General features: G+C 43.9%; 4 protein-coding genes across 5 annotated transcripts; 2 read left to right on the top strand and 2 right to left on the bottom strand.

The window, feature by feature from the left end:
• Positions 1–323: 323 nt before the first annotated feature.
• Positions 324–5,432, top strand: smyd1b (SET and MYND domain containing 1b). 2 transcript variants are annotated; one of them, XM_040195561.2, is made up of 10 exons: positions 324–734; positions 1,084–1,260; positions 2,099–2,312; positions 2,446–2,576; positions 2,748–2,786; positions 3,448–3,646; positions 4,389–4,481; positions 4,567–4,730; positions 4,817–4,985; positions 5,159–5,432. In XM_040195561.2, exons 1-10 carry the CDS (start codon positions 613–615, stop codon positions 5,321–5,323), a joined length of 1,473 nt encoding a protein of 490 aa, XP_040051495.1. In that variant the 5' UTR covers positions 324–612; the 3' UTR covers positions 5,324–5,432. The 2 variants fall into 2 exon arrangements, with proteins under 2 accessions (XP_040051495.1, XP_040051496.1); XM_040195562.2 differs by lacking the exon at positions 2,748–2,786.
• Positions 5,433–6,744: 1,312 nt separating this feature from the next.
• On the bottom strand, positions 6,745–7,665 carry LOC120830719 (fatty acid-binding protein, liver-type). The gene is made up of 4 exons (XM_040195566.2): positions 7,382–7,665; positions 7,084–7,256; positions 6,910–7,002; positions 6,745–6,831 (listed from the first exon to the last, which is right to left on the bottom strand). Exons 1-4 carry the CDS (start codon positions 7,446–7,448, stop codon positions 6,781–6,783), a joined length of 384 nt encoding a protein of 127 aa, XP_040051500.1. The 5' UTR covers positions 7,449–7,665; the 3' UTR covers positions 6,745–6,780.
• Positions 7,666–8,720: 1,055 nt separating this feature from the next.
• On the bottom strand, positions 8,721–10,394 carry LOC120830718 (isotocin-neurophysin IT 1). The gene is made up of 4 exons (XM_078087183.1): positions 10,256–10,394; positions 10,035–10,156; positions 9,636–9,840; positions 8,721–9,088 (listed from the first exon to the last, which is right to left on the bottom strand). The coding sequence occupies exons 2-4, from the start codon at positions 10,152–10,154 to the stop codon at positions 8,943–8,945; spliced, it is 471 nt and encodes a 156-aa protein (XP_077943309.1). The 5' UTR covers positions 10,155–10,156; positions 10,256–10,394; the 3' UTR covers positions 8,721–8,942.
• A 1,868-nt stretch (positions 10,395–12,262) lies between these two features.
• znf366 (zinc finger protein 366) lies at positions 12,263–19,894 on the top strand. The gene is made up of 7 exons (XM_040196536.2): positions 12,263–12,397; positions 14,215–15,224; positions 15,315–15,482; positions 15,802–15,952; positions 16,538–16,729; positions 18,443–18,617; positions 18,702–19,894. Exons 2-7 carry the CDS (start codon positions 14,221–14,223, stop codon positions 19,289–19,291), a joined length of 2,280 nt encoding a protein of 759 aa, XP_040052470.2. The 5' UTR covers positions 12,263–12,397; positions 14,215–14,220; the 3' UTR covers positions 19,292–19,894.
• Positions 19,895–21,468: the final 1,574 nt, after the last annotated feature.

Raw genomic sequence — 21,468 nt, 5'->3', positions numbered from 1 at the left:
CGTAATACGAATCTGGATTCATTACAGGACTGAGAAGTGCACTTTTAGAATAGAACTATCTTTGATGTCTTAGCGACAGTAAGTTGTAGAAAGCACCAGAACAGAGTAGAGGCGGAGTCAGCTCTGCTTCTGTCACACTCCTCGCAGCTGTCTAACGTCACCACCGACTCCTGATAGACAGACCCAACTGAGGGCCCGAAATAACCCCCAGGGCCCGGGGAACCTACCAATTCATGGTCGGGGGTGGGGGGGAGTTGCAGGACAAAAAGCCTAAAGTTTAATCACAAATGTAAATAAATGTAAGCATCTGAGAGAATAACGGTGAGTTTGAGTGGTTCTGCTTTCAGACAAGGCCGCTGGCTTTGTTGGCTGCACGTGACATTTCATATTCCAGTTGCCTCCACGTTTCTGTGACTGTTGGTGCCGTTCGAGGCTATTTCAGTACCTCGGGTGTGGAATGTCCAGTTGTCATTGAAGAACGGAGGTCACGGATTTGGTCCACGCATTCCTCAACTACCCCTCAGCTGCATTTAGCTCTCTACCAGCGAGGCGCTCATCGGCTCACCGCAGATCCCCCCGTTGCTCCGCGCCGCCGGAACCATTGCAGAATACATGGAGAACGTGGCGATATTTGACTCACCTGGAAAGGGACGGGGTCTGAAGGCGACCAAGGAGTTCTGGGCCGGAGACGTCATTTTTGCCGAGCCTAGTGTTGCAGCTGTTGTGTTTGACAGGTACAGTGCAATGATGGACGCTCAGTAGTGGGGGTGTTCTGATGAGGTGAAGGTGGGCCTATTTGGGGTTGTGAACAACGGAAATCTATAATTTCCGTCTGTAGATCTAAAATGTGTTCACAATATCTTTCTCTTTCCTATTATGGATGTCCATTCACGTATATTCTCATGGTATCTCAATACAAGTTTTGAAGGAATTAAGTGAAATGGTCATCTTGAAGAACTTCAAAACTGCAAACTATTAGAACTTCATATAAAAGGAGAGAAACGGTTCACTCACAGAGTGACAACAAGTTAAAATCTTCCATTTACGACCAATTCACCAAACTGCTTCTCACTTTCACTGCAGCCTTCTAGAGCGTGTTTGCCACAGCTGTTTCCGCCAACAAGACAAACTCCAGAGGTGCGGCCAGTGCAAAGTTGCTCATTATTGTGACCGAACTTGCCAGCGTGCCGGCTGGGCCGAACACAAGCAGGAATGTGGTGCCATCAAAGCTTATGGAAAAACACCAAACGAGAACATCCGGTAAGTGGAGGGAAGAGAAAGTAACTTGAACATTGATTGGTTTTTTTTCTGTGTCTTTCAGACTGAGACATGTTTGGTAGAGTCAGTTTGTTCTATTAAATTGATAAAAAATGAGCTGCAGTTTTGGTGCAATGTAGATTTTGATCAAGACACCATGACTGCATTGAGCCACATCCAGTCACAAGAGCTCCGCTTAAGTCAATCAAGTACCGATAGTTTGGTTGCTTAAAAATAACCACATTGTTTTCTTTCAGTTTACAACCCTAATTATGTGTTTAAGAATATGATCCAAACAACTGTCAGCCAAGGCAGGGTTTGTAATCTTAAATTAAAACAATTCTGAACTCAGCCCACAGTTGGCAAAATCTTTCCAGTAAGAAAACATGAAGCCAAGTTGCTAAATTGCTATATCCAGCAACTAAGTTGCCAAGTCTGCAATACTAACAGTCCATCCCTTTAGGCCTCTCTCCAGAGGGCTTATCACATTCCTGCGACAGATGGCGGATTTTTTTCATTTATGGGCTTATCACATTCTGCAAGGCTGAATTAAGAAAGCCATGTTTGCTTGTTTTGCTGCTCAATGGAGCGGCTCGTTGTCAACTAGCGCAGCGAGCCGTTCAGACCACTTTCACAGCATTGCACTCCCGCCGCGCTCACGTCTCGCGTTGCTCTCAGAAAGATGTTCCAAATCTTACACCGATTATACGCCTTTTAAGTAGACGCTGACATCATCAATAAAACATTAAAGCTCATAGTAACATGTTTGCATGCACAGTTTTCTCCGGACCACTTGTTTCTCAGTCACCTATCCTATTCTTCTTTTGTTGTTTGTGGTCAGCTTGGCGGCCCGCATCCTGTGGCGCCTTGACAAAGAGGGGAGCATAATGTCTGACATGCAGCTCATTACACTGGACGAGCTGGAGGATCACATTCCCGACATGCAAGAGGACGATTTGAAGGACTTAAAAGTGGACATCCACAACTTCCTGGACTACTGGCCCCGTACCAGCAAGCAGCACAACATTGACGACATTTCACATATTTTTGGAGTGGTGTGTTAATATGCGCTATTCCTTTATTGGTCAACCCTCATTATCCCGGATTTGATCCAAAACCTTGTGACTCTATGTGAACATAATTTACACAGCTCTGTGTTCACACTAATAATTGCCCTCTTTCCTTCAGATTAACTGTAACGGTTTCACTGTGAGCGACCAGAGGGGCCTTCAGGCGGTGGGAGTTGGTCTTTTCCTAAATTTGTGTTTGGTGAATCATAACTGCTGGCCAAACTGCACCGTGATCCTCAACCACGGCAAGTAAGTGAATCAAAACACCTCTTCCGTTTCTCCTTAAAGTAATTTGTTTCTTTGCTCATCTGAAATTGACTCAATTGACTGGTGTGTGTTTGCGTGCTGTTGTGTACCGTGTGTGAACGTGTGTTTACCAGGTTGCATTTGGTGTAAAACTGCTTCCTGTTTGTCTTTCAGTCAATCGGCTGTGAATACTATGTTTCATTCTCAACGGAGGTGCGTTACCTCAACCTCAGTCTTTTCAATTTATTAGAGCACCATTGAGACTTCATCAAAATGTCAACCTGCATCTTGAGTGCTCTAACCTTCATCCAAAGGCTGGAATGCTTTTTAATTTGCACCGGCTGAAAGCTCGTCTTTTTCAGCCACACATATTTATCTAACTGTTTGTCAACACGTAGCTTCTTTCACTCATATGCTGCTGGTTTGTCACTTTGTGTGTTTTGTCGATTGTGTGATTGCAGTCTGTCCATCATCAAGAAAAGCTTCTCTCATTTGTAGCCATTAGTTCACTCTAACCCCACGTTCCATAGGACATGGTAAAAACAACTTTTCCATGTAAATATACAATATCATTTCATTTTTAAGCCTTTTATTTGCTCTTTAAAACGTTGGACTATGTTGGTCAGACATTTTTAAAAATAAAGAAAGCAATTCCCAAATTCAGTTTTGCATATTAGCCAAAATAAAAGATTAAAAAAAATTAATGAACAGAACTTTTAAGTGTGAAAAAAATCGTCCTTAACTTTCATTCCTTCAATCCTTCAACTGGATTTACCGAACCGAAAGCCACACGATGGAACTCAGTCTCACCAGCAGTCCAAAACTGTGAGTGAAAGACGACCAAAGGAAGTCTGCTTGCTTTTCTCTCCCTCAGGATTGAGCTGCGGTCGCTCGGTAAGATCGAGGAGGGAGAGGAGCTGACAGTCTCCTACGTGGACTTCTTGAATCTGTCAGAGGAGAGGCAGCGACAGCTGAAAACACAATACTTCTTTGACTGCACATGCGAGCACTGCAAGAACCACATAAAAGATGACCTGAAGTTGGGGGGAGTTGCAGAGGTGGACGGAGTCAAGGTGCGTGTCCGTTGTCCTCGTGTGGGATTCTCATTGAGCGAGAGAACGGCTTCGTTACGGAAAAAAAGAGGAAAACCCTCTCAAAATATTTAGTGCCCCGTGATACAGACAGACGGGAAACAAGAGGAACAGAGCTGCAGCGACTATTTCAGATGATTCTGAATGAATTCACTGTGTTTAAGGGCCTGCGTTTATTCATGTGATGCAGATCATTTAGTTAAAAATAGAAACTGCGTGTTAAAAGGTTAATGAACAAATGTCACGCAGTCACAATCCATGATCTTAATGTAGACACATCCCCTTGTTTAGTGTAGATTGTATGGTTGGGTCAGAAGTTATATGGATTCATGATCCCAACACCGACTAAACACTTAACTAAAACTGTTGACTTGTGACTAGATCATCTGATAATCACAATCATTTCTATGAAGGGTCTTGTGTGTGTGAGGAAACCTTGTTTGTTACGTTTGTCGTGGACGGAGCCCCTTCAGCAGGTCACGGTCTTGAGAGAAAAAATTATAATCAGGCATTTGCCTTAATGGGCCTAAAGACAAATCTGTATTGTCCTCAACGTTACTGTGAAGAGCTGGACACGCGTTCTAGAGCCTCAATTTCAAACTGTCTCCGCATGACCCACAACTCAGCGACATGACTGCCCATTTCTAAATAGTTATTCTAAAGGCTCTGATTGTTTGCGTGTTAATTCTGGCTGTGACCGGCGCCGCCCATCTTCATCTCTCAGCCTACAGAGGAGCAGGTGAAAGAGGCAACAGAGTATTGCTTTCAAATGCTGGAGAAGATGGAGAGCGCTCGACTAAAAGGCGACTACCATGAGGTGCTGCATCAAATAACCAACAATCAAATAAAAAGCTCGTGTAAAAGCTTCCGTGTTTCTTAAATGGATCTCACTTCTTCTCCAGGTGGTAAAAATCTGCAAGGAGTGCATAGAGAAGACAGAGCCAGTTTTGGCTGACACTCACATCTACCAGCTGCGGATGTGGAGCACATTAAGTGAGGTGCAGGCTTACCTGCAGTTCTTTACCGACGCTGCAGACTACTCCCGCAAAATGGTGGAGGGATACATGTGAGTACAGAGCTATTACAGATTTTTATACAATAATTAAGAAACAGACTTTAAACATTTGAAAAACCCCAAACTTCCCCACACAGGAAACTGTACCCCCCGAACAATGCTGCTCTGGGAATGGCGTCGATGAGAGCAGGCGTGAGCCACTGGCAAGCTGGGGAGATAGAGGTCGGCCATGCGATGGTCTGCAGGGCCTACGCCATTCTCATGGTGACCCACGGTCCAACACATCCCATCACCAAGGACCTGGAGGTAAACTCCTCCCCAGACCGGGAAGCTTTCCTTTGTATCGGCTGAAATGCTCTTTTCAAAAGCAACTTGTAGGTTGTAGTTGGAAAAATAAGTTACAAGCCCACATTTGGTTTTACTTTGTATAACTCGCTGGCAGACCTGCCGAGCACTGACTCTCGCTGACCTTTCCGCAGGCCATGCGCGTGCAGACGGAGATGGAGCTGAGGATGTTCAAGCAGAATGAGTATGTTTACCACAGCATGAGGGAGGCGGCTCTGAAGAACAAGCCAATGGCCATGATGCATGAACCCAGGTCCGTGGACGAGGGGATCAAGAATCTCTTTCACCGGAAGAAGTGAAGATGAGCGAGAACAAGCCCAGGCGTTGGTGTGCGGGTCTGCGCGTTTAGTCACACGGTCATTTCCTGTTTTGTAGTCACGCTTTTCATTAAAAAGATGTCACGTCGGACTTGTGCACTTGTTTTGTCAAAATGCTTTAGAAAATGCCAATAGTTTTTCTTCTGTGGCTGAATAGATACTATCAAGTTGTGTGACAATGAATGGTTAATGTTCCAGGTTATGAATCCCATTGTGTACTGGAATGGGTCATTTATTACTAGTATGTAATACCTCAACCCTGAAAAGGGAAATGTTTAGTACCCCAATCAGCTTGTGGATAACTTTAACAGCACATGTGTAGCAAAACAGTGAAAATGTATTTTTGCTATAAACAATGCAATCCCTTTTGAATGGGTCAAGTGGACGAGAGGCATCTTACATTGTTCCTTTTTGGGCATTGTGAACTTATGTATTAACTTTCACATTCGGACCTTAAGGCACCGTAAGCATTGAATTTGGTTTTAACTTCTGCAACTGGCTTCTCATTTTGTCCATCGGAGACTTAAGAACAAAATCTCGTGGCATTGTTGGGAAAAAATATCCAATTGGCAAAACAAGAACCTATTAATTGAACACAAAGCAGCACTGTTACTTTGCTAGACTCCCTGTAAAAAGTGGGGTTTTCTTTTTCAAAGCACTAGAGAGGAATTGTATATAAAAGTATAGCACTACACAACGCAGGGTTTGCTCAGCGTCAAAAAGGTAAACTGCATAGATTTGTGTTGTACATATCAAATTTTAAAAAGGGTTGGTTTTTATACTCTCATTTTGACAGACGTCGAGACAGATTCTCATTGGTTTGTGGGTGGACTTCAAAAAAACAATGAGCTATATTTTTAAATAAGCAGGCTCCAAATTAAAGACTAATGCTCATTGTCCAGGGAAAGATAGCATGCCTTCTTTATGGCTTTTTGGACAGTGGTCCCTCTAGTGTTGTCACTGACAAACCCTACAGTGATTTGTAAATGAAAGATACAATGAGGCTCCCCTGCTGTCCATTGGATGATCCTGCACAATCTGCTGCCTGTGTTCGGACCAGGGCACAGAGTAGAGGACACACAGAGTCTATTAATGCTCCATGACCAAACAGATTCTTTCCCACAAAGACTGGAAAGTTGCAGTTATGACACAATTTATCTTTAAGGACAATGTACCTTTAAGGACTAATGATATTTTGTGCGCATGTCTAGTATGAGCGAGGTGCAGAAAGCAGAGTTGTTCGCCAACATAAGCAAATTTATTTCCCCATCTTTTAGCACAAAATGGTAACATTAAGACTCCCTCCAGTCAATTTTAAAGCTTCCTTTAGCAAGTTAAATCCTTAACACGGCGCACAAGACTCTACCATTTCATAGCATGGACTTCAGTACATCAATGCCAAACACTTTTGAAACATTTATTATCTCAAGTACAGAAGTTTACATCCGTTTGCTTGTTCTCTTGTACACAATGCTGCCGAGAGTTATAGTCTGGGGGCAGAAGAAAAAAAAAAAAAATTAGAAATGCTTTTGGATTCTAGAATGAGTCACAATGTGTCGTTTACTTACATTGACAATCGTGTTTTTATCCAGCAGTTCCGTCACAGACTCCATTCCCTTCAGGCAGACCGTCAGCTTGTTGCCATCACGCTTAACCACCGCCTGACAGAACAACGTTCAGTTTAAACATGCCATTCCACTACCTTTGAATTCTGCATTCTGAAACCCGCCGGCCTGGCTTACCTTGACCTTCTCCCCAGTGATGGTCTCTATCTCCGCCTCCTGGCCGATTTTGAAGGTGTTGACGAGGACCTTTGAGCCGGTGGTGACCGTCACTTTGAAGTTGTCGCCGTTCTCCTCGATCTCAGAAATGCTCTTAATATCTTTGCCTTTCTGGATGAGATCATCAGGGAGACCTCGAGACAGAAGCAAATGGAGAAACAAGCCATTAGTGATTACTAAACAAACATTGCGGTGGTTTGACAAAATATCCATGCAAACCCTTTCAAAGTCTTCTGATCAAAAAGACGTCTCTTCTTACCAACAGCTTTCATGAACGCCTCAAAGTTCTCCTGAGTCTCCAGCTGGTACTTCCCAGTGAACGACATGGTGTCAGACAGCGAACGCAGGAAGCAAAGTGCTGGTCTGTCTCTTTTATGTTCTCAAACTGCAGGGCTGCAATCATTAACCACAGGTGTCTCAAATTTAGGCAACTCCCCCCTCCCCACACTCTCCTGGTGCCACCACGATAGAGACCAGGACGGAGAGATACAAGAGAGTGACTGGGACTCAAGTCAGCTGGCAGAGTTGAGGAAAAAAATGCCTGTTCACCCACAGAGTGTTAATTTGATGATGTCATCACACAGCACAACATCTGGTGACTTGGTAGCTGAATCAAACTCCAGATGCTGATGACTGGACACACAGTTGCGGTCAAATGTAATTTAGCTGCTTTCCTTCTTTTCATCCCTTTTCTCTTTGTCCCACTTTCCGTCAACTCTGTCACATCTTTCCCTCAGTCCTTTGTTACGTTTGTCCTTGTTGTACTTTCTTTCTTGTCTTTTTCAGCGCACGTCTCAGAGCCTTCCAGAAGCTGGCGTTTTAGAGAAAAGGTTCTAGCTGAGAACTGAATGTTTAAATCTTTATTGCCTGCAAGCAATCGGAGCATATGAGGGGAAACATTTGCGTTTCTTTTTTCCTGAAACGGGGAAAACAAACCAAAAACATTTTTAGGAATCCTGCTAACAGTCTCAGGTTAACAGGAAAGCAAAGTGTTTTTTTTCTATTTTTATACTCCTATACAGTGTCCTAATGAACAGATGAACATCAGATTACGTCGCTTTACCCCTTGTGAACTCTAGACTATGTGACATTACAGGAACCTTTACTCAGGTCACCAGATTCAAGATAAGATATGTGAAAATAAGGCATCTCTCACAGTGCAGACTACCGCCTGACAAAGTGATACGATCCGTGCACAATGTCAACATGCTGTCATCGGGGTTTCTCTGTGAATTCCTCAATGTATTTCCTTTGTTTTTGGAGTTCACTGTTAGAGAACCACAAATAACAATAAAAAAAAGGATCAAAGGTGAACACAAAAAGTACAAGATAACGGTCATAACTGCTGCCAAAATAACACACACACACACACACACACATCGTCATGGAAGGACTCTTTGAATTAGGCAGAGCAGAGCATTCTGAAGAGATAAATAGCGCTGCGGTCTTTGTACGCCTTCCAATAGGCCTGCTGATAGTGGAGTATTTTGTAACACTGCAGCCCGATAAGCTTCACGCTGATTTGTCCTTTGCTCCAAAACAAAAACGATTCACTGATTTGGTCAGGCGGTTCTTGAACAAAAAAACAACAACTTTCATAATCTCTCAAAACTTTATTTCGACATGCAGGTATGTGGATGACCACGATCAATACTCATCCTTCTTTTAATACATAAAAATATATGTTGACAAAAGGCACTCTACACAAGTACGCCGGGGGACGGAGCAACGACAAACATAGAGGTACAACTAAGTGAACTGCAAACAGGAGTCCCGCGTCGTCTCTGCGGCTGAGCGGCCTCCTGGCGGTCAGCGGCGGCTCATTGGTGAACTCGATGGGGAGAATTGAGACGAGCCAGGTGCAGGATCCTCAGGATGATGTCACCGGGGTCGCTGCCTTCAAACTGACCGGCCTGCTCGTCTCCTTCGTCGTCCACGAGGCAGGATTGATCTGTGGTGCAGCTTTCTGTAAAACAGGATAAATAAATAAGGAGTTATCACTGGGAACTTTGTCATGTGTTATTGCAGACTTTACAATGTGTTGTTATCGGGTTTTCTTCTTGAACCACAGCCGTGAACCTTTCAGAACAAGAGGGCAAAGACTTTGTTCATTTGACGTGCAGGGATTTGTTTCTTAGCTGAAACAAAGCTTGCAATGCAGAATGATTTAATAAAGTACTGTGCTTAAGCTTTTAGGTGTGTTTATTGTTACTCTAAACTTTTACTCAACTGCGTTTCAGAGGGAAATTTCTTAACTCCAGTACATTTATTTGACAACTAGTCACAGGCACTTAACAGATTCAGATGTTAAACATCTACCATGAGCACATGAATTTCAATGCGTGCAATGTCATTAGCATCCAGATGTTAACTCCAACGCTGACTTCCTTTAAACTAATGCTGCACATTATAGAGTCAAGCTTTAAATGCAGCACTTTTATACTGACAGAGGGCTTCTTTCACTCCAAATGCTTCTTCCACCACAACGAAAATATAGTTCAGGACACCCTGACCTGAATCGCAGCAGACACCCGAAGCAGCGCAGCGTCCCCCGTCGGATCCGCAGGGCCTCCCTCCCGCCTGGCAGGGGGTGAGCAGGTAGTTCTCCTCCCCGCAGCGAGCCGTTTCCGGGGAGCTCAGCAGGCAGCCGAGGCCCTCCCCGCAGCAGATACCGGGGCCGAAGCAGCGGCCCCTGTCTCCGGGGCCACAAGACATGCACTGGAGGAGCAAATGTTTGATCATTACGGCTGTTGTTCAGAATATGCAGGTGCTTTTTCAGCACAGTGCCGAGCATTTCAGGTGACCTACTGTTTGTGTCCCCGAAGGGATATTTCGCTTTTGGACTGAACGAATCTAGCAGGTCTCTGTCAGTTTAATGTTTCTTGGAATATAAATCAGTGAAAGCAGCTCACCTTTCGCAGCGGTGCATCCATGATGGACCTCTTTCCACCGATGGGACAGTTAGAGATGTAACAAGCGGAGCATACAGACAGCAGAAAAAGTAGGCACACAGACACAGCAGCTCCAGTCATTTCTGTTCAGAAAGTGAAGGAAAGCAGTTAAACCCAATATACCAATACATTGCTCCACTGACTTCGAAATCTAGACTCTAATCTGCTGAAAGAAAACTCACTTTTTGCTTAATCTCTCGATGTAGGCGCGGTGATTTGAAGGGGTTTCAGATGCTCCTAATGCTTCTTGTGTTCTTGGTACCTCCAACATGTCTTATATACTTCCAGATCTTCTTTATGAGAGTGACACAGAAACTAAAAAGCCACTTAGAGATCCTTAATGAGCCCGTTTTAGTTACCATCACCTCCGGAAATTAAACTGACCACCGGGTCGGCCGGGTCAAAAGGGCCGGGCAGCTCTGTGGTCTGGTTTGCTTCACGCTGTAGAGTATTATTACAGGAGGGCTCGTGGTGCGTGACCGCGCATGTTGGAGATGACAGGGAAGTCAGAGAGGTCAAGAAGTGAACGGCGAGACGGAATTATTTTAAGCGTGAGTGGATACGAGTGTAGAACACGTTTCTCTTTTTTCAGAGGAAATACATCATGAGCGATTTAATAGTAGCCAACGTTTGAAAGTACCTTTCAACCACTATATTGCCAAAGGAGGTAAAACTATTGTGATTGAACCAATGGCCCACTAATGAGAGTGCAGCAATCAATTCATGAAAGGTCCCATATTGGAAAACTTGAGCCTGGAGACAAAAGCCGGTTAAGGTGTATCATAAATAATGTGAACACATCAAACTCTCAATCCATAGAAAATAAATGTAGCCAGTTTTATTATATATATATATATATATACACCCTTTTTAACTTTTAACTGTGGTCCTGTTTATTCACAGTTGCCGTTGAGATTAATGACATCAGCTGACAGGAAGTAAACATGAACCCAAGCTGTTGCCTGGTGATGCAATTTAAACGCTTTTTACAGATTAAGGCATATAGATGTGTTCTAGAAGAAAAACATAAATGCACATATGAACATGGAAATGGGCACAATTTGTATAGGATAAAATTCATATTTTCGGGGATCGATTGGTGAAGTAAAAAAAAAAAACCTTGTTTAAAAAAGTCTCTGCACAAAACAAATGCCATGACGAGGACACACGCACACGATCACCTCACAATATTCTTTTCTGCTAATAAAGTCTTTAATTCCTTGCAGGAATTGAGGAACACATTGTCCAGGTCCAAGGTTAATTGTTCATGTGGGCTAATTAACACAGCTAATGATTGGCCACAAACCATAAAAGACAGTTTCCCCATTTCAATGATATGAGCTCAATTACTCATTCCGGATCCACGAACTGCCACCTCCCCTTCATAAGAGAGAAATTCAAAACATTGTCTGCGTGGGCCAACTTCTGTGCTAAGAGAGGGGAGAGGCACATCGAGACCAGGACTGATGTTACCTTTCTGTTTGTTGTGGGATGTCACTCAGACAATAGGCCGCTCTTGCCTCCTAGTGGCTGTGGTGAAAGGTTTAACCTCTATGCATTCATTTTCCATCGTGCGTTACGGTTTTCACCTGTCACGCTCATATTGTGGCTAGACAAAACAAAAGCAACATCAAACATGAGGTTCCAAAAATGAGCATATAGATTTAAAAAAGAAGAAGTAAATACCAGGTGTTTAGAGTTTTTCATGAAATAGTGCACATTCCTTGCATGATAAACGATAATCACCTAACTGACTCAGCATAAACTCTACCTGCTACAACCTAAAATACTTAGATTTAGTGCTTACAATGTAGATCACTTCATTTGTGTTTACATGTGAAATCAGTCATTCCTAACATGCACCTTTTTGAGCTGTGTTTAAGAGAAAGTGCATCTGTTCTCAGACTGAGATCCTCTTGCATCGCTCCACTTCACAGCTGCTAAAGATTCAAACTGCATTGTACATCACATGTCGCCATTCCTCCAAAAGCTGTGCAAAATCCCTATTTCATAGAGAAATGGAGATGTCTATCTAGTGTTTCCTTATTTTTCTGCAGGAAGGCACTAGGCTTGTTGACTTCCTCTCCCCTCCCTTCCTTCCTTCTCTCCGAAGGTACTCATCTGAAAAATGAGAACAAAGCGATTGTTCCTGTTCTCTTTCTTAAGTCACTTCAAATGCTATCCGTGGACGGGCGGCTCATTGTCAGGAGCGTTGCAGTGCGAGCAGGAGGGAGAGAAGCGCAGGTACGGGTACAACAGCAGCAGCCGCAGCAGCACTTCAGCCAAACAGCATCACAGAAAACACACTCAGCTACACTCAACTGGTGAGTGCCACACACACACACACACTCACTCAAAGACTCCGCTGCAGCCTCACACAAACACACATTTTCATGGCACTGGCTGGTATGTGAGGAGGGGCTTCAGCTTTTAACGGATGGTTTGGAATGCATGCTGTGGCAAAGTGAAGCCCGGGGTCTCTGCACGGTGCGCCCTCAGTCGGAGAGGTGAAGAGGATAAAAGATCAGGTTCATATCTAAAGGAGCGTTTGTAACTGATTGAAATTGAATCATTGGTCTGTTTCCTATATATTATTGACATGCATTCAATTACACATGACCCTGTGATGTTTATTTCTATTATTTATTCATACGGGGTGATGTTCCTTGTTTAAAAATGTATCTTCGTCATCAGCAATTGTTGTGTCACTATCATCATATTGTGCAGTCTGGGTGTGAATGTGAATGCACAGCTAGATTACTTGATTAGTTAATCTATTAATTAAGTTACAATGTACCCCATCCTAATATTTGATAATAATTGATTCAAGCATTTTCAGCATCTGAATTAGAAACTGCAGCTTTCCTTCACTCTTTCAAAAATGTTCATCTCTGGGGATTTTAAGGAATTACAACTGGAATTTTCTAACCAAACATTGAAACGATTACTTGAGCTAGAAATATCTTCAGATTAGACTGAAAATAAAATATATTCTGTATTGTGTTTGATCTGAATTATGGTATATAGAGTGCATTGGCTGCATTTGCACAGACCAACAGTGATATATCTCATATCACTGTTGGTTTGTAGCAGACAGACAGTAGCAGATAGTAAAGCAGAACCACTGTTTCAGTGGATCAATTTGGATTCCAGTAGTTTGTCATTGATAAGCACTGAGCTATTTACAGGAAGATGCATTATATATTGTTAAGCAAATTTTAGATGTCATGCAGAAGTAAGACAGTTCCCTTCTGAGCGTTATATTTTCACCCATGCTTGTCATCTATACTAAAGTACACATTTCAAGGGAGATCCTATTCATAGCTGTGGCATCTTAACATTTTACGGTTTTAAGTGTATCAGTTGTATGATCGACACCGGACTTCAGGCTGCTCACAGAGATACGGAGTAGCACACCACAAACATCGTTATCATTGAAGAAGGAAAGAGGAAGTTCGTCCTGTGGAACAGTGCAAAAAAAAAAGAAAAAGCGAAAGATGAACACGGCAGAACAAAAAAAGAGATGGAGAAGCGAAAAGTGTGCGGGAGGTAGAGGTGAACTTTGCACAGATAACTTCCTATTTTCAGGAAAGGAGGAAATTTGTCAGAAAAAAAGAAGCGAAAGGTTTCAGGTTGAACACCGAGAGGTGTGGGTGTCAACACAAGACTTTTTGTGTGCCCAGCCACGTCGTTTCCACGGAAACCGTTCAGTCATTTCTGTCATCAACTGTTTGTTTTTTCAGGCACTTGTACCTCACTTGAGTATTCTTCTACTCTATACTTTATTTTATACATCGGCAAGAAACATGATGATCTTCAAATATCACGAGGAACTAACGTTTTTCTGACCAATGAATAATGTAATCATCACTCATTAGAATTAGACTCTTTAAAGGGGCCTGAGCCCTGCAGGTTGGGACCCCTGGGACTACATCCACTGTATCTGAAACAATACAAAACAGTAAATAATCGAATTATATATTATGCTATATCAGACACTGAAGCACTTTTGTACCGTACTCATTTAGACTCTAATACAAACTCACTTAACAGACTACTTCTACTTGTGGTATTTCTACATCTACCGAAGTAAAGGGTCTGAATACTACCTCCACCCCTTCTTGTACTCTTTCTAACGCAGAGAGAAATGGAAATGGATAGAAGGAATTTTCCACCTACAAGAAGCCCACCTGTCAGTGATGAGCCAACACAAGTATCTCAGCAAGGTTTCTACCTGGGCCCACCCCCGCTCTATAAGCCCCCCAAATTCTCCCCTGCCAGATACCCCATCACATCACACAGCAGAGACACATACAGCGCGTTCAGCCCCCCCACCTTCTTTCCCATGGTTGGTCCAGGCTACACCCAAAGGGAGGGATCCCAAAAACGCAAAAGAACTCCTTTCAAGATGGACGCCCAAGGGAGTGAATCTCCCAGAGAGGAGGAAGACGAAAGCCGCGGCGTGAAGACGGTGCACCTCTCCCACATCCCCTTCTCCCTCCCACCTCACCCCATTCCCTCCCCATCTCCTAAGACCATCCCTGGTATGATCGAGCTGAACACACTGCATCTTCATCTCAGATCACCAGGTATGAATCTACCTGTGCAGGTGAAACAAGAGCCTCCCAGTCCTTCCCCTGTTTGGCCTCCCTCTCCTCTCCTCCTCCACCCTCCCTACTTCCCACCTCTCCACCACAGCCTCCTCCCATACCCCTTCTTCCTGCCCGGCCCCATCATGCACCTCTCCCCTGGTTCCTTCTACCAAAGGGAGGGGGCCCGTCCTGGGCATCGGGATGGACCCCCTCGTGGTGGGACGACCAGTGCGGAAAAGCTTGGTCTCAACGTCCACGTGGACGACAGTTATTATGTAGACGTGGGTGCGGGCCAGAAGAGATGGAAGTGTCGCACGTGCGAGAAGTCCTACACCTCCAAGTACAACCTGGTAACGCACATCCTGGGGCACAACGGCATCAAGCCACATGGATGCCACCTTTGTGGGAAGCTGTTTAAGCAGCTGAGCCACCTGCACACGCACCTGCTCACCCACCAGGGCATGAGGCCCCACAAGTGCCAGGTGTGCCACAAGGCCTTCACGCAGACCAGCCACCTGAAGAGACACATGATGCAGCACAGTGATGTCAAGCCATACAGGTACATGTTTTACAGCAGCTGCTTTTTTAAAAATTTGCAGCTGTCCTCTTGTTATGCCGTTCTTTCACAAACGTTTACCCGCCCCTCCAGTTGCAGTGTGTGCGGTAGAGGGTTCGCTTACCCCAGTGAGCTCCGCGCCCACGAGCTGAAGCACGAAAAAGGACAGGAGAACGTATGTGTGGAGTGCGGGCTGGACTTCCCCACGCTGGCCCAGCTGAAGAGGCACTTGACCGCCCATCGTGGTCCCACCTTGTACAGGTGAGCACAGAACTGGTTCTTCCCTTTGCTGAAATATCGTAATGGTTGTTTTCCTAATGCAATAGTTGGACACTTTGGGAAATATGTTGTTGACCCGACTCATGTCTGTAAACCAAGCATGAAGCTACAGCTAGCAGCTAGTAAGCTTAGCTTAGGATAAACATGCATGTATGGAAATACTGTCTTTGTGCTAAGCTAACAGCTAACAGGTTGCTAGATCTAGCTTCATATTTATTGGAGTGGTATTGATCTTCTCATTTAATTCAGAAAGTAACCACATATCCCCATTAACACTTAGATACTATTGTTGTTCCTGCAGGTGTGCAGAGTGCCAGAAGACGTTCCAGTACCCGAGCCAGCTTCAGAACCACATGATGAAACACAAAGACATCCGACCGTACATCTGCAGCGAGTGTGGAATGGAGTTCATCCAGTCACACCACCTGAAACAACACACGCTCACCCACAAAGTAGGTTTAATTAGGAGGACAAAGATAAAGACGTTTGTTGACGGACGTTGGAAGCCGAATAGGATCTTTGGCATCAAACAGAGTTTTTCAAATCATGCCTTTTCCATTCTAGTTCTAGTGCACATTATGGACAGTGTCGTGATGGCTCAAATAGTTTGTGCTGAAGCCTAACAGTTTTTTTTGGCAGCTGTCTCAAAGCAATTTCCCCTGAAATTCTGGCTTCTGGAGCTTTTCTTAACCCCTTCACATCCAGTGAACATATTTATTTGCACTTTAGGTGCATTCAAGCGGGATTGCACGCTGTTTGACACACTGCTTCTATATAAAAAAAATGTAATGTAATATCAACTAGGCTTTAGTGTGAAATGTACCATGACGTTTACACTGAGTTACATATTGAAACCAAAGACTGATGTCTTAGGAAACCAAAGACTGATGTCTTTGTATCATTTCATCCATCATTTCGAATTGTCTTCATCCATCAAGACAATTCGGTATATTTGGGAACTTTGGAAACTCCAAAAAAATGGAATACAGATGTTAAAATTTCTCATGCCGCTACCCCCACATTCTCTCCTTCTTCAGGGGGTGAAGGAGCACAAGTGTCGTATCTGCGGTCGTGAGTTCACCCTGTTGGCAAACATGAAGCGCCACGTCCTCATCCACACCAACATACGGGCCTACCAGTGCCACATGTGCTTCAAGAGTTTCGTCCAAAAACAGACTCTGAAGGCTCACATGATCGTCCACTCGGACATCAAGCCTTATAAATGCAAGGTTGGTCAAATCCTACATGTCAGAAAGGGCTCTTTGCTTCATGTTTTGGCCTTCAATTCCTCTTTCTCTCATTGTGGAGAAGAATCGTACTCACACGTAGCTGCTATGTAGAAATATGGTTAATCAGCTAGTTGAGCTCTGTCCAAAGGCAAAAGTAGACACCTGCCCGGTTAAAGCTCACAAGGTGTTAAATGTGCACAAAATGAAATTGTAAACTTCACAGTAATGGGAATTATGTCACATATATACTCTTAACATCCCTCTTGTTTCCTGTCTTTGTGCTAAGCTAACCAGCTGCTGATTAATCTTAGGTCTTCCATATCAATGCCATTGATTTTTCTCACCTCACTCTTGGCAAGAAATCGAAGAGGTGTATTACAGCATGCTACTCCTTAAATAATTAATAATGTGAGGGCTTTCAAAATACGGCTTTGAGGCTTTATTATTATTGAAAAGATAATCGACAAATATGTATTTATTGATAATCACTTCCAAGAACCTTTGATATTTAGTTGTAGCTGTAGTTTTTAAGGATTTCTCCACTTTTCTGGGGAGTCAGGACTGAGGCGATGACCAGATAGCAGAGAGTCTTTTGGCAGTAGAAGCCTCCTCGTCCATAGGAAGGATATCGCCGCGCAAACTGCCTCTCTAACAATGGCCCCCCAGCCTCCCCGGAGAACAGGGCCCTCAAATAGATTTCATCTCGCTTTCTCTGCTGCTGGAGGGAGCTTCCTGTTTTCTCACGGTCCTCTTGGACAGTTTACAGTCCCTCTCTCCTCCTGAAGGAAAGGACCACCCTAATAAAAAAGAATGCAGAGGAAGGACAGCGCAGGAGTTGCCCTTCCCTGTTCTCCTCCTGGCCCCGTCTCCATGTTGCTTCCTCTCTCTTTCTTGTGCGTGTGTGTGTGTGTGTGTGTGTGTGTGTGTGTGTGTGTGTGTGTGTGTGTGTGTGTCAGGGAGTAGGAGAGAGAGACAGGGGGGGGGGAGACAAAGAGGAAAGGAGGAAAACAAGGACAGGAGGAGGGAGAAAGGGTGTGTGTCTTTGCATAGCTGACTGCCTGCACATTCATTCATGATTGCGTGTAGCTCAGTCTGCACACATTAAGAAATATGATAAACAACGGAGATTTGAGAACAGAGGAAGAAAAATAATGTGTGGATGGTGTTGGCATATTGTTTTTATCTCTGTAGGTAGTGTCAGACAGTCAGTGGAGTAATGTTTTGGTATTCTGCATGTCCTTCCTTATTCTTGATAATTTTGTGGTATTTTTCTTCTTCCAGTCCACTTAATTTTCAGAGAGAGTTTATTTTTGTCATTCACTCAATCACACATATCCCCCAGTTAAAGTTACTTTGAGGGTTTCAAGTTTATATGCAAAAGATGTAATCTGATGATTTGTCATTGACGAAACTGGTCTATAAAGTAGTCAAAGTTATGATATCACAAGAGGAAAAATTGAGAAATATTTCCAACGCTTACTGGTCGGGTGCTGGTGAAATGACACCACGCTCATGTCTATGTAGTAAACGTTAGAGCCAGAAGCAAACTGGCTCAGCCATGTATGAAGACAGGAGCCGGGGAAACCGCTAACACCAGAGCAGACTGCAGGAAGCTGCTGTCATCGGCTGAATTGCAATGAATTTTACCCCAGCCATGTAAACATGTTGAGTTGCTTATATGCCTCCACGTACTTCTCTCCCTTTGTCCCTCAGCTTTGCGGTAAAGAGTTTAACAGGATGCACAACCTAATGGGCCACATGCATCTCCACTCGGACAGCAAACCCTTCAAATGCCTTTACTGCCCGAGCAAGTTCACGCTGAAGGGAAACCTCACCAGACACATGAAGGTCAAACACGGCGTCATGGATAGAGGGCTGGATGAAAGATGTAAGAATACAAACACTGTATTTTTATTTTTATTTTTTTGCTGCAAAACCTGCTCAATGCAACTCAAAATGTCTCTGACTTCAGTGTTCAGGAGAAGAGGGCGATTCTGCATGTCCACTCCCATGAGCCTCCTCGCACGCCTCCGGCCAGAGGAACCGTTTGACCTTTCCCACAAGCCCCCGGGCCTACACGGCCTTCGCATCTCCCAGTCCGACGGCGAGAGCGTCCCCGGAAGCTCGTATCAGGAGGAGGATGAGGAGAGTCTGTACAGAAGGAGCCAGTACAGCCCCGAGGTGGACCAACATGAGCCGGCAGGCGAGGACCAGTACACGGCGGAGCAGGAGGAGAGAGGGCAGGGGTCTCCAGCCGAGCAAAGGCCAGAGGAGAAGCAGAAAGAAAGCTTAGATGAACAGAGGGAACCAGCAGCAGTGGGACACTCTGTAGATCCCAGAGGTGACCAAGCAAACCTCTCACAGTCAGAGGAGACATGCGAGCTGGCAGATCACCAAGAGCAAGACGAGTCGGAGCAAAGCAAGCGGCAGATCGACGTCTGCGACGTAGCAGTCGGCGCAGCGGGGACGAACCGGAGAAGATCAGAGACGGGCGGGACGGCGCGTCGCTCGCACGCATGTGAATTGGCGGGACGTACGGGTCCACGGGATGAAGAAGAGTAGTAATAAATAGGAAGAGAGACCGAGAAGAAGATGTAGGTTTAAGGGAAGACTGCTTTTTTGACAAGAAGTAAAGTGTGTCTGTGTAACTGAAACTGATTATGTGGTTTAGAAACAAAAGAGGAACAATGAACATATTATGTCCATCAACCGAGCAGAAGGTAACAGTGAAGTACTGTGAAGCACAATGCACAGAACACGCACTGATTAACAGACAATGACAGAGTGACTGTGCATTTATTGATTATTTTGTATATGCTTTGTTTAGGAAAGAATAAAATTGATCATTTTGTAATCGACTGAAATATGCAATTTTTGCTGGACTGACTTTCTTTTACGTATAAGTCTGTGATATAAAAATCCCCAAAATGTGCTGTTTGTTTTGTACATTGTGTTTTGGACAGTTAAGATTTGACACAGCTTGAGTTTGACAAATCTATGGTGTCCGTATGAAGTAAACTGTGATTTTGTTTTCTGTCTAATGTTTAGATTACTTGTTTTTACCTGTATGCCTTTGTCAGTTGAGTTTTGGGGGATGTTTTACTTCATTTTCATCTGAATGTAATTCTGCAAGTACAAAAATAAAAAGCTTGATGCATAAAATTACCATTGTGTTTGTCCCTTTAGGGTCCCATAGTCTAGACTGTTTTTATAGAATATAACACAAGGCATTAAGTGTCAACCCTCTTCGTCTGACACGTACTTTACCAAGCCAGAGGTGATTGCCGTGAGTTTGAAAAAAACGTTCCTTTTTCCTCCTGCCTCACTTTCAAAGCAGAGGAAGAGGAAGAGAAAACACCTCTCCCCTTCTCTCTTTTAGCTTGTGATCAAACAGCAGTGACGGACACAGTGGGTGTCCCAGACAAAGGCTTCATGTCTGCACGACTCACAATGAAGCATTGTTTCTGCTCATTGCAGAAGCCTCACTGAAAACAGAAACTCTAGAATGAAAGAGATTTTCACGATGACAAAGTAGATCCGTTATCTTTTGTTACATCTCATGAAGTAATAGAAAAAAAAAAAACTTTATTTTAACATAACGCAGAGCTCGCTGGGCCAGTTCAGGTAAACACAGCCATTTCTTGTCAGATGAAATGCAGAACAGTAGCTTCTCCCTTCCTACCAGTGACGACCACCGTGTCCAAAGGGGCGAAACTGCAAACAGTTTGAGGAAGTTCTCACATCCTCCTCTCCTTTCCTCACCTACACGTTACAATCCCGACCACCAGCTCAGAGGGGAGGCCGCAGTTTGGAATCAGCTCCTCTCAGCAGCATCACGTTGAGCAATCGCTGAGGAACAAAGTCCATATAAGTAAGCGACCGCACCTCAGACACTACAGGAAGGATGATGTTTCACAAGGTAATTCTATCCCTCCTCTGTGTTTTTGACGAACTGAAACTTTAGAGGTCATGAGAATGCAAAGAGCGAGAGCCACAGATCAGGTAGCTACTGATGGGAACATGAATCCTCTGGTGAGAAGCAGTGAGGGTTCTGCTTTGCAGTCATAACCAATACATGGACCTATAGTAGAAAAAGACAAGTTGAGATTAATAAATCAGTCTATCAAACTCAATTAAAGTGAAGACCTATATATATATATATATGTGTGTGTATACACAATGTTTCTTTTAAAGTGCTACCAGGCAAAGAATAAGCACTTGAGGGGATTTATTTTCCATCTTTGTACATATCATTTCTATGCTGTTTATTTTCACCTTTTTCTAAAATATGCAGAACAGCAGCATGGTGCTTTTGATTCTGTTATTTGATTGATTTGGGCGACATTTGATAAATCTTAAGCATGCAACCCAGTCGTAGAGACCCACTGTGAACAGCTGTGTTCTTATTGCTCTAAAAAGTAACCCAAAAAAATGATCACATGCCTCCCTGTCTCACTCACCCATCCAGACGCCTTGTATGCTGTTACATAAAAGATCTTTGTGATGTAAAGTAATGTACACTAAGTTAAGAGACGCCAGTAATAGCAAACAAGAGGACATAGCAGTGCAACAAATTGCAACAATAGAAGAGATTAGAGAATATTCCTAAAAAGGTAGCTCTGCCCCCACGTGTGCGTGTAGAAATGTTCATTTCCTGTGATTTCACTCCAGCGCAGCTTGTGTAGGAGTTTCCTGTTTTGCTGGCAAATGAGAAAACGAGATGCTGCTGAAATTCTTCC

Source organism: Gasterosteus aculeatus, chromosome 13 (assembly GCF_964276395.1).
Source record: "Gasterosteus aculeatus chromosome 13, fGasAcu3.hap1.1, whole genome shotgun sequence".
Lineage (NCBI taxonomy): Eukaryota > Metazoa > Chordata > Actinopteri > Perciformes > Gasterosteidae > Gasterosteus > Gasterosteus aculeatus.
Note: the sequence above shows the minus strand (reverse complement) of the source record. Positions and strands in the feature narration are given on the sequence as shown.